Genomic DNA, 17178 nt, shown 5'->3' with positions numbered 1-17178 from the left:
GCATGCATACGATTGAATTTCGAAAATAAATACCAATTGTTCCAAATACAGAGTCAGTGAAATCGTCTGAAAAGCGCAAGTATTTTCATTGCACCGAGCCCGAAGCTTAGACGTTTCTAAAGAACGTGACGCTGGTAAATTGGAAATGAAACCGTGTAACACGAAGATCTTCCTTTCACCGTAACACGCCAATGTAATAAGTTGGCTAACACACAGCTTTGATCGAGTAAAAGCATTGTCACGCAAAGAATTCTTAAGAAACGACTCACCGGCCACGAACAGCAGCCCGTTCCGCGTGTCTGGTCGTCATCTCCGTGGAATCTACGGCCAGGTGAACTGTGTGGGAAGTTACGCCGAGAAGAAAGTCACAACGTCCACTCTTCGCGAAACTCAAGCCCGATCACTTCGCGACCGAACGATACATTTTCTAACGGGGAATCACTGCTTTTTGAGACCGACGGTTTCCCCACCCTTGGGCCTTCGCGCGCGCAAAAATTTCGCCGAAAGGCATAAACACCGGAAATAGCGCGGCGCGAGCGAAACGAAAACGGTTCCTCTCGCACCGATCTTCCGAAAATCGAGACACGAAGCTGTTGCAAAGCATACGAGACGTTGATCGTAGAAAGGACACTATTGGACAGCAGCCACGCGTTCTGTCACCCAGTGTGCACAAACACCCGGCCCTCTCACGACGAACCCGAGGACGATCCGTCGAGAGATCCTGTCCCCCGCGACAAAGTCGATAAAACGGACACTCTCGTCCCCCGACGAATGGAATTTACGTTTCGAGCGAACGATGCTCGGCGTTTAGAATTCTAGACACGGTACGAGTAGCCCAGCCGACCATGCTCGTGAAAGGCGACTGAGCTTCTGACCGGCTTAGTGGGGAGCTCTTCCTTGCTTCTATCTCTCTTCTACAAGTACGCAAGAAGCCACACCGTATTACATTGCGAGCAGCCTCGACCAGCCGTACGATTGGCTGCTGGTGGGGGAAACTAGATGGTAGGAGCCGCTCCCACCGTGGTGGCAGCACCTACCGGCACACAGAGAAGTTCAATTATTATGTGCAAAATTTTTACTTATAAGAGTTAAACTACGTTTTAGTGTCTTGAAAACTTGCGATCAATTTTTCACTATTTATCTTGATACACAGATATCGAAAATGAAAATTTTGGTTGGCTGAATTAATGCTATTGATCTAAACTTAACTGAGACCACGAAAATATCCTCCATCGGAGAACTGCTTCGATAATAAATGCTCCGGTGCTTAATCCGCAAATAAAGTCTTAAATTCGATGGCGTTACTAAGGATGGATGTTTCTGAAACCATTTCTGTAGCCAGTTTCTTGGTGCTGCCTTAACGGCATTCGGTAACGCATTCTCCGTTATCCTGTAAGTTAAAGAAAATGATTCCAACACAGTAGTCGATTCACGTCGTTGATAACAAATCTACAGGCGGGAAAATTGGTAACAAGTCTCCATTTTTATTTATTATCCGTCTGGGGAAGCTCGCTATCAGAGATTCAGCTATCACCGGAGAGAGAAGCAATGAAAAAAATCAAAGATAATTGTAAGTATTTAAACCGTTTTTTTAAATAATGTACGAATCACGACAAACTCCTACGTATTATCAATTATCACCGGTTACAAAACCAACCCCCAATGCGAGCTTCGGTTGTAAATGATACGAGTCTTCTTTTTAAAAAAATAGTCGAGGAAAAGAAACAATTATTCCTTTTTAAATAAAGAAAAAGAGCTGAATATTTGTCGATCTGTGAATACAAGACTATTTTCAAAGAATCCTCAGGTAGCATTTATCTTTTAATTACACAGCTATGGTCTATCAGAGAAAGTATATTTCTAGATCGAATGTTTTACATGCAATACGAAATGACATTACGTAGTTAATGTACAATGATGCATTTACAAAAATCATTCGTTGTGTAACAGCCTTTCAATAATATATTACCTTTAAAGTTAACTTAACGATTTTCAAAGAAGGCACGAAATACAAATTAGTATACAATTTTCCCTCGAGTCTCGATATTCATTTTATCAGTGATTGGACGATACTCAATAGTAAAACTTTTCTTTATTATGAAAATGAACGTTTTACACATAGCTGGTATTTAATATACGGTACAATACCCGTAGATACAGTGAAAATTACACTAAATGACACGATTAACAGTTTTCATGAAGAATAAAATGAAAAATCGTGCGAACAAAATCAAAGAGAAAGTAAATTTACTTTTCTTAAAAACATATATACCGCTTGCACGTTTCAGACTGGTTAAACTTTTCTACTATGGTTTTTACATTAATAGAACACTACTAGAACAGAGATTATGATGTTTCGCGTTATAAATTTTCTAATGCCGAAATATTTTTCACGAGAGTAAAAGCTTATCACGTTTCAAAGGTTCCAGTCTCGTAAGTTTTAGCCCACTATAGGTATAAATCGTCTTTCGGTACGAGTGTCCGATCTATTAGAACGTTAATAAATTATTCGTAGCGACCGATCGATGCCAGAGGCCATAACGAACGCATGATCAATCGATGATCCCGTACCGAAACGGTTAATTATAAGTTCGGGTCAGCTGAATCGTTCAGAATTCGCTAATTATAGTTCGTAAGTGACATCAATTTTCACGACGTTAGGAGAAACAATGTTTGAAAAAACTATAGTTCCTAAAATGTTCTTACACAGAGTGGAGAATCTAAAAAAAAAGTATCTACGGAATATTAGTAACACATATTACTCAGTTTGAATAGAGGAACATATGATGAAAGAAAAATCATTCTTCCTCGATCGTTTCCCAGTTCTTAAGATCAGGGAGCTCTCTTTTAAATAAAATTTGCGTTTTTAATACTTGAAGAAAAATCAACCCCGCCACAGCTTTCTCGTGAATTTAAATATTTGGCGCAAACAAACTTGAATTTCAACTGATAACAAAGGTTCAATAGTTCGCACATAGCCAAATAAAACAATAATACGAATATAAACAAATATCTCGCATTAAATATTAACTAACGCGTTCATAAATAAACAGCACATAAATATATAGCGCTGTATTTGTCTTTAGCTCTTCTTCTGTTAAAGTATTTATTAAAAACTTGGATACGAAGACCGACTCTGCTAAGAAAAATGATATTTCTGGTCATGCAATTTTCGTGTTTAATATATCCCCCAATTCATACTATAGGATATATATTTTTCAGCACTCCACCCTGTATACTTACATTAATATTGTGAGGACTGAAAACTTGAAAAATTTAATCGAAGGTATTTGGCAAAACGAACTTTTCGAACAGAAATTATCAAAAATTAAAAATTTACTCTAAACATATTTATACATGTTATTTATCGCTGTAAGACAGTCAAGAGTATTTAATAACAAGAATGATTACGTATTTATTTTCACTTGTATCCTCATTCGTAGAGTATTAGACATCTAGATGCGAGTAAAAATTGGAAACGTTAAATATTGAAAAGTACAAGAAACTTTTTTTGAAATAAAAACTACGTAATACTTGTATGTATACAATATTATTTCGGAATAACAGCTTCTGCTATCGCTGAATAGCAAATTTTAAGAAAAACGGCGTTAATACCACGCAGCAATTTAAAAAATAAAGGAGACAAATTTGGAACATCCATCGACTTAGTAACGGAACGAAAGATAAACTCCGAACAAACTATAAACAATTCGACACATCCAAGTCCTTAAATACTCCAACTTTCAAAATGTTCAGTATTCATGTAACGTATCGAGGATTTCTGCAGTCTTGAACAAGCGATGCTACAACGCATCGCTCGTCAAATAGTTGCAGACGTAGTAGTGTACACTAAAATTTTTCTCTATTTCGAACCTAACATTACTTTTTTTCCCTTTCTGAATGCCAATTGCGTGGTAAAAATTTGTCCTTTCTTTAATTCTCATTACCTATATTAAATTATATCAATATTTGTTTTATTTATATATATATATATATATATATATCTATATATCTATATATATATGTGTGTATATATATATAAATATATCACGCCAGTCTCGCCATCAATTTAGTAACATAGGTACACTTTGTCAACAATCACTCTGCTTGCTTCTGCATCTGCTTTTCCTACATAGCTTGAAATGTTCTTCAATGATTCACTAATTATGCTGGCTTTTGCGAACCCTTCTTTCCGATCAACGATTTGTGGATATGTGGAATAACACCTGCAAAGAAAATAAAATATTTTTTTCTTAACGGTTACGAACCTGTGCAATTCGGCGCTTGCAACTAGCGATACGATGATTCCAAGCTCTATAATGTTCTTGTAATTTGAAGCGTTGTATTCAATTTGCAAAAGTGAAGAAAGATTGTCTTGGAACATACCTCCTCCCGCAATAGTTGCTTTAATAAGACTATCTAATTCTTCGTCACCGCGAATAGCAAGCTGAAGATGCCTTGGTGTAATACGTTTCACCTTCAAATCTTTTGATGCGTTCCCTGCCAATTCAAGTACCTGAAACAAGGTTCATTTCATGGTAAATTTAGTCCAACTCTATGTATCTATTATAATAATGGATCGAGTCAGAGTTTTCGACGTTGTCGAGGATATGAAATTTTGAAGAAATGTCGTCAATGATCGATCCGATCGGAGTCTTAAATAAAGACCAGGAGTATTGACTGGTATTTTCGATAAAGAATTGGCTTAAATACATAGAAATTCGAATCTCTACCCCGTGTGGTAAAAAAGTTCGAGAATTGGTTGTAAAAGTAAAAATAGAATATTCATGTTTTGGCGTACGATCGTCGAAAAGGCGGGAAACAGCGGCCATGATGGTTGGAGTTGGTAACTCCGCCATTAGTCGCTAGTAACGCTATCCGTGTATATAGTTCTGGTTTCAGATCTTCCTATTGTGCGTATTTGTCCCCGTTCCGCCATTGCCCCTCTCTCTATTTCATCATATATTTCTTCCATAGAACACAAACACATTCTTACCTCGGCAGTTAGGTACTCCAAGATAGCTGCACTGTACACCGCCGCCGTAGCACCGACTCGACCATGACTTGTGGTTCTGTTTTTCAAATGCCTATGAATTCTGCCAACAGGGAACTGGAAAAAAACGAAAGGAAAACAAACGTGATACGTATGAACACACGCACGAAAGCTCGATTGTATCGAAATATCAGTTCCGTGGCTAAGGTAAATATTTACAGGTTAGAACGCATCTGTACGTAATGTCTGTTCGAATAACATAAGGTCACGCGCGTCAGCAGCTTTTCATGCAAGAAATATCGAACGAGGAGCAATGACACGACTTTTCGCAACACTCTATATTTACAGCGTTTCACGACTTAGGCGTTTTCCACGATTATGTTTTATCCATTTGTCCCCGGGGGCATAAAAACAAACCTCGTTCGCACATGGGAACAACACATCACGGTCCTCTTTTTTAACGCCACGGATATCGAGCGGTACACGATGATTCAACTTTCTCGAGCTTTTCAGCTTTAGTCTGTAGTTTCATCATTCGATAGTGCACGCCCTATATTTTACTCGTTTCCGATTAAAACAATCGTAAACTCTTTTCTATCGTTACAAATTCTGAGAGCACGAGGATCGCACGAGGAAGATTCACTACTAGAAACACTACAATACTACATTTGCGTTTAAATAAACACTCGAAATTGATAAAATATTTGACAAATCGTAGCCACCGATTAATTTGTCGACTAAATATTAAAACACTGCTATTTACGTCGATAAACAGTGCACGTAACGTTCTCAGTCGAGTTTCAGTGACAGGTAAACAAAAGCAACAGCAAAATTTTATATTCTGTCATTTAAAATTATTCCAGCGTGATCGACACAAACAAATAAAAATGTAAACAATTTTCGCGAAATGTCTTTACGCCGATTATCAAACAATGCATTTCAATGTAAGTAAAATAATTGAATCGAAAGAATTGAGAAGGGGGCGTACAACAGACAACCGTCTCATTTGAAAACTTCCGAAGTTAAATGAAACCACCGTAATTTTAATTCGAAAAATAATATATTTCCCTACGATTTTCCCCAATTTACCGTCGCGGTATGCGTAGACTAAAGTCAAATGAACCTAATTCACGTCGTTTATTTGCCTAATAGTCGTTAAACCTGCATACAAACGAATCGTCGATTAGTTACTTAAAAACACTTCGGTTTTACGCGCCAATCGCGACGATTTCACCTGTTCACCTTTAAAAATTTAGGAAAAATAACGGCGATCGCGTACATTATCGACAGACAATAATTATACGACTGTAATCTACGCGTTTGAATTAATTAAGCATTGATAAACTCGCCTGCAAGCCGGCCCTCGCCGAACGAGAGACCGCTTTCGCCTTCGCTTTGCCAGAGTCCTTGCCCGCCTTTCCGCCAGCCTGTTAACGAACAAAAATCACGGTTAATTTACAAGATACAGCCATGAAACTTCACCAGTAAACAGTACAAACATCGTAGAAGATGGTGATGCGGTTACGAGGTACGGATGGCTAAAGGATCCGCCGAAAACTCGCGGATACTTACCATTATGCGACGAGAGCCTTTGTGGTTCACTACACGACAGACTTACGAGGAGCACAGACGACGCCGTCTAAGCACGGTCCCGCCAAATACGCTTGGCGCTGTCGGCGTGTCCCGCGGTCGTCCCATGTGACCAACATCCGCCAATCACGGACGCTCGACGAAATAACCCCTCGCCACCTAGTGGAAACGAATCGTTATTACAATTTCGGTTAAAACGTATATGCAATAACGTCTTCATCTCGTATCGCTTGAACATTGCATCGCGTAACATTATCCCTACTTTAGATAACGTTCTATATTGCACAAAGTAACTGAGCAAAGTAACCAATTACAGTAGACTATCTCTTATTCGGTTCTCTTTTAATCGGTTACATTTTCGTTTAGATGGAAACAATTAAACAACAGAAAAATATTGACAGATTCCGTGGTCGTTCGCTTTAATCTTTCTCTCGTTAATTTTATCTAGTTTGTAGAACCACCAATAAGTATACAGCCGGTGTATTATATCAACCATACATACGCATACTTGTTTTGTTCATTAACAACTGATTAATGATAATATGTTGGTATATGCTTTGGATTAACTAACCATTCATTTATCAGACCTGAGAGTTTGATAGAGACCGAACGAGTGAATGTCTACTGTACTGTCATACGAACTGATAATTGTTTAAAATTAATTAATTAATTAGTCCATTTATTTGTTACAAGTCGCGTACCCCCTTTTGGGGTATCAGCGACCACATTTGTGTGGTTCATTTGTATTATATAGTATGTGGAGTGCAGTGATTAATAAATACATTGTTTTTATTATCTATTTATCGAAAACATGTGGATATTTTTTGATATTTTAAGGTATGTGGAGGTAATTACTGTTCACTAGAGAATTAAACTCTAAAAGTTCATTAATTAATCCCAGGAAAAGAGTAATTAGTTAATTATCGAGCAGTGGTTCATTAAAAATAATAATTAATTATATATATCTTGTGGCTCCCTCTACGGCGAAACGTCCAAGTTTGTCGAGAAATAGTTCCTTCCCGCCAACGCTAAGTGGCGCCACAAATATAATAGATCGAAAAATATCTTTTTGTTTTTATTTATTTATTTATTAACGACAGCTAAGCCTCTGTTTGATTACTATATAAAATTTATATTTTTAATTGCACTTAAATCTTATACTATTTTACTAAATCAGTCTTGATGTGTATGTTTAAATGGGAAGTTTCTGATGTAGTAAAAAATCCTCAGAAACGCTGTAATATTCTAAGAATGTTTTAATACAGTGTGGAGGTTTGACATGTGTTTAATTTCGAGATCTCGCGTCATCTTATTCCACTGTTAATTCGTAAGGTGTGTTGTCCTACAGAATGTGATCTATGGTATCGTTCGCTGAATCCACACGTGCATGCAAAGCTTGTAATAATGCGGCATCTTGCAAGAGAGGATGCAATTTTTATTATCATAAATTGTACTTCTTTGCTTTTAGATTTTATAACTACATAATGGGCCTCGAGAGCCAGGCGTTGGCGCAGAACTAGTTAGTCCACAGAAAACCTTAAATCATCGCACAGAATTTAATCAGTCAAATAGCTATAAGATAATAGACATTACAACCGCTCAGCTTAATGAACACGATAGAATCCAAGAGTGTAATGTTAGTAAACTACTGTTTTAATATTAAAATTATTCAAATGGACAATGAAATATCTACATTTTGATGAATTCATATCTACTGTTAATTATTTATGGTGTTGCAGAATGCTTGCGAATTGGAAGAAGATAACGAACGCATGAGAAAGAGGTCAGATGATGGAAGTGAAATAACATGTTCTCAATGGGAATTAGATATGCGAGCTAACATAGAAAATCTCAATAATATACCGCCGCATTTAAGTTGTAGTTTTTCCCAAACGAACAAGTTTCTACACAGAATTTTAAGAGTAGAAGATAGAATTGTTGAAAGTACGTTACTTAGCAACTTAATTTATTTATAAAACGTATTTTCAAGATCTCAAGACATGTGTTTCTCTATAATAGAATTTGGTAAGCGTAAAACATTTCTTATGTTTATATTAATAAAGCATTAAAATCATAGTGCACATTCTCCAGCCTTTTTACTTGCATTCTCCTCTACCTTTCCCATTAATTCCTTAATTTATTAAATTCTAAAGCATTATAATCTCTTAAAACCATTCCAAATATTATTCGTATTTAATTAAGTTCTTCTACAATTTTTCTATACATTATTTCATGTAATTAATTAGTTATAAATGATTACTAGAAGCTATACTTGTTCTAATATTGCGCTAAAAAATTTCGCCAGAATCACAGAATGTTATAAGAGGTATTTAGAGTACAATTACCCCCATTCCTCCTCCTCCTGATATACATAGCCTTGATTATTCATTAATAACTCCTTTTCTGGGAATGAAATATGAACTTTTAGGATTGAAGAATGTAGTATAGACCCTTGGCTAGATTCAAGGATAGTTTTTAGAACCATGCCATGCGTTATTAAATAGTTATTAACAAATATCGGAAGTCGAAACATTGATGGCTGTATCACTGCCTGCTTTAATCGATGAATTATCAACTTTACAACAATAACACGCATATTTTGGCTATTGGGGAACCTAGTAGACATCTCTAGTAATATTCAAGGACCAGTTTTACTACTCTCCTTGCTCTAATTAATTAGTTATTAGCAAAAGATCCCTAAAGTGTCGCGTTAAAAAGTTCAAAAACCCGTGCCCACTTCCCGGTATTTATTAATAACTATTTAATAACGCATGCCATGGCTATAAAAAGTATCCTTGAATGTTGTCAAGACTCTCAGCTATGTTATTAAACCCTAAAAGTTCATATATGAATCCCAGGAAAAGAGTAATTAGTAAATTATCGAGTACTAGTTCATTAAAAGCCGTGATTTATTACAATGGCGGAGGGTGTTTATTGTGGCGCCATCTAGCGTAGAACATTTCAGTTTGTCGTTCTAACATTGCGCAAAAAAGTGACAAACTACGGTATCGCCATCTAATATCAGAAATTCGAACTCAAAAAATCGTGCCAGGATCACAGAATGTTGGTGGAGGTATCGCACTTTGGATGCCATCTAGTGGCGAAAATAGTGTACCATTGCTCGACAAGTTTCAATGTTCCGCAACTAGATGGCGCCACAATAGAGACCCCCCACCACTGCAATAAATCACGCCTGCAATGAACTACGACTCGATAATTTGCTAATTACTCTTTTCCTGGGATTCATTCATTAACTTTTAGGGTTTAATAATATAGCTGAGACCCTTGGCAACATTCAAGGATACTTTTTATAGCCGTGGCATGCGTTATTAAATAGTTATTAATCAATACCGGGAAGTCGGCACACCTTTTCGAACTATTTAACGCGACTTCTAAGGGATCTATCGCTAATAACTAATTAATTAGAGCATGGAGCGGGGTAAAATCGGTCCTTGAATGTTGCCAGGGATGTCCTCTAGGTTCCCTAATAGCCAAAATATGCGTGTCATTGTTGAAAAATTGATAATTCATCGATTAAAGGAGACGGTGATACAGCCACCAATGTTCCGACTTCCGATATTTGTTAATAACTATTTAATAACGCATGGCAGGGCTATAAAAAGTATCCTTGAATGTTGCCAAGGGTCTATACTACATTCTTCAGTTCTAATAGTTCATAGTTTATTGCTGGAAAGAGAGTTATTAATGAATAATCAAGGCTATGTATATAAGGTGGTGGAGGGGTGGGGGTAGCTGTACTCCGGATACCTCCACTATCATTCTGTAATCCTGGGACGATTTTTTGACTTCGAAACACTGATATTAGATGGCGATACTGTCGTTTGTCACTTTTTCTGCTGAAATATAGTGGCGCCATCTAACATCAGGGTTTCGAACTCAAACTCCTACTCCTTATATACATAGCCTTGATTATTCATTAATAACTCCTTTTCTGGGAATGAAATATGAACTTTTAGAATTGTAGAATATAGTATAGACCCTTGGCAACCTTCAAGGATACTTTTCATACCCATGACATGCGTTATTAAATAGTTATTAACAAATATAGGAAGTCGGAACATTGGTGGCTGTATCACCGTCTGCTTTAATCGATGAATTATCAACTTTTCAACAACGCCACACATATTTTGGCTATTAGAGAACTTAGTAGACATCCCTGGCTACATTTTAGGACCAATTTTACCTCTCTCCACGCTTTAATTAATTAGTTATTAGCGATAGATCCCTCAAGTGTCACGTTACAAAGTTCGAAAACCTGTGTCGACTTCCCGGTATTGATTAATAACTATTTAATGACGCATGCCATGGCTATAAAAAGTATCCTCGAATGTTGCCAAGGGTCGCAGCTATATTATTAAACCCTAAAAGTTAATGAATGAATCCCAGGAAAAGCGTAATTAGTAAATTATCGAGTCATAGTTCATTGACAGCTGCGATTTATTGTAGTGGTGGGGGGTCTCTATTGTGGCGCTATCTAGTTGCGGAACATTGAAACTTGTCGAGCAATGGTACACTATTTTCACCACTAGATGGCATCCAAAGTGCGATACCTCCTCCAACATTCTGTGATCCTGGGACGATTTTTTGAGTTCGAATTTCTGATATTAGATGGCGATACCGTAGTTTGTCACTTTTTGGCACAATTTTCAGCGCAATTTTAAAATATGAATCGCTTCCAGTATAATTGTTTATAACTAATTAATTACATGAAATAACGCATAGAAAAATGGTAGAAGAACTTAATTAGATACGAATAATATTTGTAATGGTTTTAAGAGATCATAATACTTTAAAATTAAAAGAATTAAGGAATTAATGGGAAAGGTAGAGGAGAATGCAAATAAAAAGGAAGGATCATGTGTGTTATGGTTTTAATGGTTTATAAATATGGGAATAAGGAATGTGTTACACTTTTCTAATTCTATTTTGCAGAAACATACCTTGAAATCTTGATAGTGCGTTTTATAAATAAATTAAATCGATGAGTAATAGTTTGAACGTTATTTTAAAACATATGCAGTGTAAATTTTGTAGTAATATCCATTTCAACAACAAATATCAATTGTAAATTGAATTTCGTAGATCTGGGTTAGATCATCTGGCACTCATGCCCAGAGGAAACTGCATTTCCAATTATATACACTTCTTTCTTTATTATTAAAAATCACTTATTTCTTTTATGCATGCACGTACAATATACATCATACAATCATACAATAATTATTTGATTAAATACAAATACTTAATAATTATTAGTAATTGTATTAATAATGTAAAACGCGAGGAACAATAATAAAATTTCTTGGATCTCTATTATTCGATGAAAGATATAAAAAAATAATTTTTTATTACGGTTGTAATAATGCATAGCATAAGAAATCAGTATCAGCAGATGAAAAAAGTGTACTATTTATTATTTTAATTGATAAAAAGGCAGTCACGTAATACGTTTATACAAAAGATGTATGCGTACGTTGTTGCTAGCAAAATAGTATCTAATGTATAGTATATGGAGAGAAAACTAGGGACGTCGTGTTTCTTTTCGAATCACTATAGATTAAAAGGTTTCCAGCTAGTTAGAAAACTATTATGGAATTATGGAGTATAATCTCCAACGTTAATATTGAACTTTTATTAATGAAACTTTACTGTTTCATTCAACTCCTGATTTACTTTCTGGCCTTTTCTTTCTTCCATTCCTTTATCCAACTGCGAACACCATATCCTTAGAATTTGTGGTAATTAGTTATTGGTCAAAGTTTGTAGCTTCAGCCAACTCGTCGCACTTGTCGTCCAAAACGTCCTACAATCGTTTAAATCAATATTAATCGATTTGTGCTTTAATTTTACATTGAATAAATACTCTGATACAAGCTGCATACAAGGTCTCTGCTGTAACGATGAAAAATATTAATAATTCTCAAGAGCATTGAGAAACTTTACCTCCTCCAGTTCCAAGCATTTACCCCATTCAGCGAGGGTGATTTTGTGATCGTTGTTAACGTCGCAAGAATCGAGGAATGGCGCGATGCAATGCTCGAGAGCCATCAATGGTGCTTTAATGGGGAAAAGTTCGTGCCTGGAGACAGCCCTGTCGTGTGGGTGGCCATCCAAATCGCACCATTTCCAAATGGCGGCGTTAGTCCAACGTAACGTGTGATTCGTTTCTGCTTCCCTTTGCATTTTCAAGTAATGAGATGGTAATTCTTCGCGATCTGCCAAATCCCTCATGATGTTGAACAGCCAATCTCTCATACGCCATGGGAAGTAGGCCATTTCTTCCTCTCTACACATCTACAAGGAAGATGGATACTTATAATCAAGTTCTGAAGATTCTAATTGTATCAGAAATCATGAACCGTCAACTGTGACACTCGACTCTTTGATTACTAAAATTTAGTACTGCAAAATTAAGACTTTAGAAGCTTTTAAGCTCTGTGAATTGATCGTTTAAATATTCTGTTTGTAGTTACAGGCATCTGTCTACATTCGCCGTAGTACTCGATATGGATGTGTTGATAGTCAGGTCCCCTGCACCTGGCATCACCCGTGTCGCAGAAACAACGGGCTTGGTAAACCTGACAGTCGCTGTCAAACGTTTCGTTGTAATTGGTGCAAACTTTTCGCCTGGGGTCGACCTCCTCGCCACATGCGTCCACGCAAACGCATTCTGCGGTATCGTCGTCGATGGTCTGGAATTATAACAACGTTTACAACCAATGAACAAGGATGAGGGCAGTAACCAATCATTTTGTTCGTTTCTAATGAACCTTGCAAACTCGTCCGGCACCACAGTGTTTCCCTATACACGGATCCACACGAAGCAAGCTCTGACGCCTCGAATTGTCCTCATTGGTGCCATCTTCGTTGGTGATCTCAGCTTTCTGCGCGTCCTCTGCAATTTCGTCAGCCTCCAGCATGTTCATGACCTCATCCTGAACGGAAGCTTCTGTCGTCGTGGTCGTACGACGACGATACTTCCTTCGACGCTGAAAATCGACTCGTTTTACACGACGTTTACGATATATTTATTTATTGGTGTCGCAGGGTACCTGTTGCGCCGAAGAGGTGTCCACCAAGATGGCCACCAACAAGAATGTAAACAGAAGAAATCGCAGTTTCACCCCCATCGCGATCCCTGCAACAAACAAGATCGATTAGCTTCACTTTGCAATTAATTAATTAATAAACTAATTATTCAATATTTCTCGAGATAATTACGTTTAAAATTCTTGTACCTTTCGTGTGCATAAAATAGACCGGTATGTAAACAAAAGTCAAGGCAATCTGAACTTTTTAAAGGATATAACTATTTTTCGATATTTTTATTCTTGCATTAAGATGAACATTCAATGTATATACATATACCTCGACTTACATACTTGTTTTGACTTGTATCAGCTGTTCTGGGACCAATTAGTATGTAAGTTTGGCGCACAACCGTAGGAAGTATGCGTTTATTTTTGTTTTCGATGCTGGACGGAAGGATAGAGCCTTATCTTGACAGATAACGCCAAGATAAACTTCCTTCGCGTCGAGTGTCCGTTATTTCGACCCCGTTCGACCGTTATAGACGTTACAAAGAACCTAAACCTCAAATTAATGTATCGGGTCAAGTTAATGTTCTTGCATCGTCTCTCGTATAGGATCTATAATCGTTATATCGTAGGTCTGGGTTAACAAGCTCGAATCGAACGATCTGTCCGTGATATTTCGTCATAGTTAAATTTGAAAAATTTATACGATACGGTTTAGGTCAACGTGGCTAGCGATAAATCTCGGGAGGCCTTAATAGGAGCAACGAAGCGATAACCCAGATACTCGGAAATCACGATTCTTTACGAACACTTATTGCGATCACGCAATCCGCTTCACCGATTCCTCGCATAAGCGAAACAGTGCTTCTTGCGACAATTGCGGATGATAAAATCTATTTATATGGTAACGTTACTGCTTGCAATTGACAGCACGCAACGAAGGCTACGTTCAACTGAGCATAAACACCCACGCACGATCCGAAGGATGGAATTCCGCGAATCCCAACTGACTTTTTAGGCCAACGGCTCGTTCATTAACGTATCTCGGATTTATTATTATTTATACAGGGTGTCTCACCCGACTTTGACATCTTGAATTTAAATTATTTAAATTCTTAAGGCATCATTACTACCGCACCTACCGTTGAACCATTCCTGTAAATAAACGCTAACGTCTTAGTACAACAGTAATGGTGTTTTAGAATTATTTAAATTGAAATATCTCCTGAACTACTAATTTTTCGACGTTACATAGTTTATACTTTTTTATAACGATTATCCAGCTGAATCGATTGATGAATTAAAAAATACCTCATTCCATTTAAAAAAACAAAGTTGACCTTTATATGACCTTTACGCGTCCACTCACGAAAAAACTAATAACATCAGAATATGCTCCACTCGATACCATTCAAGCCTCCGCTGAAACATTTTTTGTTACGAGTAACAATAGCGAGAAAATCAAAATGTCAAAATCGGGTGAGACACCCTGTATATTACACGATGTTATGGAATTCGTTGAGAATTATTTAAGAACAATTATTGTAGATCTTTTTTTCTTAGAAAACTGGAATACGAGTTCTTAGCTTTACTGGACCAAAGCTAAATATATCTTGTTTGGTTTGTGCGTAAGCTTCCAACGAGCTGTATTACATTTGACGCGTGAAATTGCCGCGAAACAATAAACAGAAGCCCTCAGCCGGTCTATCAATACACGCGTTAGCCTCCATTTTACTTTTTTAAACTCCACGAAAAGCCTCCACGATTCTAAACGTTTCGGGAGATTTTTCTACGAGATTTTGTCGATCTTATCGTTATTTCATAATCCTTTACTATTTTACCAAAAATGAACCGTGTTTACATGGATTGTTATTGAATAAATAATAATAAATAAAACAAGGCTACAGTATTCTAATAGCTATCGAATGTAAATAGTTTCTTTGTTCTCATGAACGAGGTGTAGCAACGAGAGACATTCGTTCCTCGAAGTATATCCATTCGTTTTTCCACGAAATCGCGTTGACCTAAGAGCTCGAGCATGTTTTACGTTTCAAATGTCGAACGAAATGTATTCTGTCCTCCGCGTAATCGTTGCCATTCGATTAAGGTACGCTTGATTACCGTCCACGGACATCTTTGTTGGAAATTCTTTCCGTTGATCTTTGTGAAATTGATCCACATATCGCGTGTCATACTGCGGGACTTAAATTACCCTGACACGCGAAATTTATCACTATACTTTTCATTTAATTCCTACGTTAACAAATAAATACTACGAGCATCGAGAAAAATATTCGTTAGAAAGTATAAATGTTTCTCAATAATAATAGTAATGTATACCCGATAATAATATTCTCTTCCCCAAAGAGGATGTTCAATTTCCGTTCGAAAAAGAAGAATTTCCTACAAGATAAGTTTAATTGTGCAACGACGCCCACCATCGATGCTTTTATCGAGCATATTCCTATCCACGTTGTACAACCAATAAGTTGCATTAATTCGTTAATTAAAGGAACGTATTTGCAGCTTCGATGTAACTTCCTAGTCGACAATCCTTAATTAAACTTCCGTGTCCAGACTCTCGTAACAACCATGTTATTTATTAAAATTAAAAAATTGCTAAATGCACGTACTTTTAGTTCCAAAACTACACAAGTTCATTTGTTTACATTATATGAATTACTAGGCAATACTATAATTATTAGGCAATAACACAAAAATAAAATGTGTTTTAACATTCATCGATATAAACATTATTAGTATGATACATGTTTGTAATAATATTATTATAAAATAATGTTTCTCTGACCCAATTTCTTATCTTGTTATGGCATCGAAGCGATTGCCAAGATAAGGCCCATAAGATTTTCACTCTGAGTCATAGTGAGTGCATGTGCACACCTGCCCTCGATGCAGTTGCATATTTACCTGAATTTCGATCCTCTGGACTGTTGCTGGCCCTTTCTCCGACCGTTTTCGGGACCGGTCAAAAGAACACTCCAAATCGGTTGCTGGACCGGTACTGACTGAGCGCAGCGTAAAGTCTCCATACTCACAGTGACCAACCAGCGATGATCTCATCGTTTTTCTTTCCTCCAACACCCCGTTTGATCTTTCTGCCATATGCACTGCTTCTCTCGATCCTCTTTGTCGCCTTGTACCCAAGATCCCACGATGAATTACGCAACCTCGTGCCCTCCATTTTATTTTATTTTCCAGTCTTCTGCCTATTATTCAACGTAACGGACAGAACATTAACATTTCATCCTTGGTATTGCTCTTCCTGGATCCGTATCAATTAAACAACGTTGATAACGTTAAAACGTAGGCGTGCTGAAATTAACAAGAAATTAATTGCAAGTCAAAAGATGGCAGAAGGTCATAGAAAAAAATGACACACATTTATTAGGCAAATTCTATATAAAATTGATAGTAATTAATAATCTTACAACGAAACGCAAACGGACTTATACAACCCATAATCGTGTGGCTAGGTGTGGAAGTATAGAAAGAAATAGATATATTATATACACTTCT

At 36.9% G+C, this 17178-nt stretch overlaps 4 protein-coding genes and 1 long non-coding RNA gene across 6 annotated transcripts in view; 1 reads left to right on the top strand and 4 right to left on the bottom strand.

Annotated features, from left to right (window-relative positions):
• Nucleotides 1-819, bottom strand: part of LOC122402279 (cadherin-87A) — a 64161-nt gene extending 63342 nt beyond the window's left edge. Inside the window, exon 1 of the mRNA XM_043404928.1 lies at nt 270-819. Coding sequence (XP_043260863.1) covers nt 270-310 — 41 coding nt within the window. The 5' untranslated portion in view covers nt 311-819. The remainder of the gene's footprint in view (nt 1-269) is intronic.
• Nucleotides 1-17178, bottom strand: part of LOC122402287 — a 684713-nt gene that overhangs the window by 631877 nt on the left and 35658 nt on the right. The gene's annotated exons all lie outside the window — the stretch shown is intronic.
• Nucleotides 1907-6637, bottom strand: LOC122402314 (histone H2A.V). The gene is made up of 5 exons (XM_043405002.1): nt 6566-6637; nt 6343-6420; nt 4997-5110; nt 4387-4516; nt 1907-4226 (listed from the first exon to the last, which is right to left on the bottom strand). The coding sequence occupies exons 1-5, from the start codon at nt 6566-6568 to the stop codon at nt 4165-4167; spliced, it is 387 nt and encodes a 128-aa protein (XP_043260937.1). The 5' UTR covers nt 6569-6637; the 3' UTR covers nt 1907-4164.
• Nucleotides 7774-8503, top strand: LOC122402317. Its single transcript, XR_006259509.1, has 3 exons — nt 7774-7915; nt 8052-8219; nt 8323-8503. It is a non-coding gene; the product is annotated as an uncharacterized LOC122402317 (long non-coding RNA).
• LOC122402304 (SPARC) lies at nt 11869-16703 on the bottom strand. Of its 2 annotated transcripts, none has more exons than XM_043404989.1 (6): nt 13987-14247; nt 13657-13742; nt 13375-13593; nt 13078-13296; nt 12548-12898; nt 11869-12407 (listed from the first exon to the last, which is right to left on the bottom strand). In XM_043404989.1, exons 2-6 carry the CDS (start codon nt 13732-13734, stop codon nt 12351-12353), a joined length of 924 nt encoding a protein of 307 aa, XP_043260924.1. In that variant the 5' UTR covers nt 13735-13742; nt 13987-14247; the 3' UTR covers nt 11869-12350. The 2 variants fall into 2 exon arrangements, with proteins under 2 accessions (XP_043260924.1, XP_043260923.1); XM_043404988.1 differs by lacking the exon at nt 13987-14247 and adding an exon at nt 16570-16703 and having other exon boundaries at nt 11870-12407.

The sequence above is a fragment of the Colletes gigas genome, unplaced genomic scaffold (assembly GCF_013123115.1).
Source record: "Colletes gigas isolate AHSC1104 unplaced genomic scaffold, ASM1312311v1 Colletes_gigas_Sc00034, whole genome shotgun sequence".
Taxonomy (NCBI): Eukaryota; Metazoa; Arthropoda; class Insecta; order Hymenoptera; family Colletidae; genus Colletes; species Colletes gigas.
Note: the sequence above shows the minus strand (reverse complement) of the source record. Positions and strands in the feature narration are given on the sequence as shown.

What these genes read in the sequence shown, in the direction of transcription:
- LOC122402314 (XM_043405002.1), bottom strand. An exon ending in CGGCGAGGGCCGGCTTGCAG is followed by an intron (nt 5,111 to 6,342) that starts GCGAGTTTATCA and finishes GTTTTTTTCCAG; the next exon opens with TTCCCTGTTGGCAGAATTCA. An exon ending in AGCAACTATTGCGGGAGGAG is followed by an intron (nt 4,227 to 4,386) that starts GTATGTTCCAAG and finishes TTTTCTTTGCAG; the next exon opens with GTGTTATTCCACATATCCAC.
- LOC122402304 (XM_043404988.1), bottom strand. Translation starts at nt 13,734, where the DNA reads ATGGGGGTGAAACTGCGATTTCTTCTGTTTACATTCTTGTTGGTGGCC. An exon ending in GTGCCGGACGAGTTTGCAAG is followed by an intron (nt 13,297 to 13,374) that starts GTTCATTAGAAA and finishes TTATAATTCCAG; the next exon opens with ACCATCGACGACGATACCGC. An exon ending in GCGAATGTAGACAGATGCCT is followed by an intron (nt 12,899 to 13,077) that starts GTAACTACAAAC and finishes TCTTCCTTGTAG; the next exon opens with ATGTGTAGAGAGGAAGAAAT.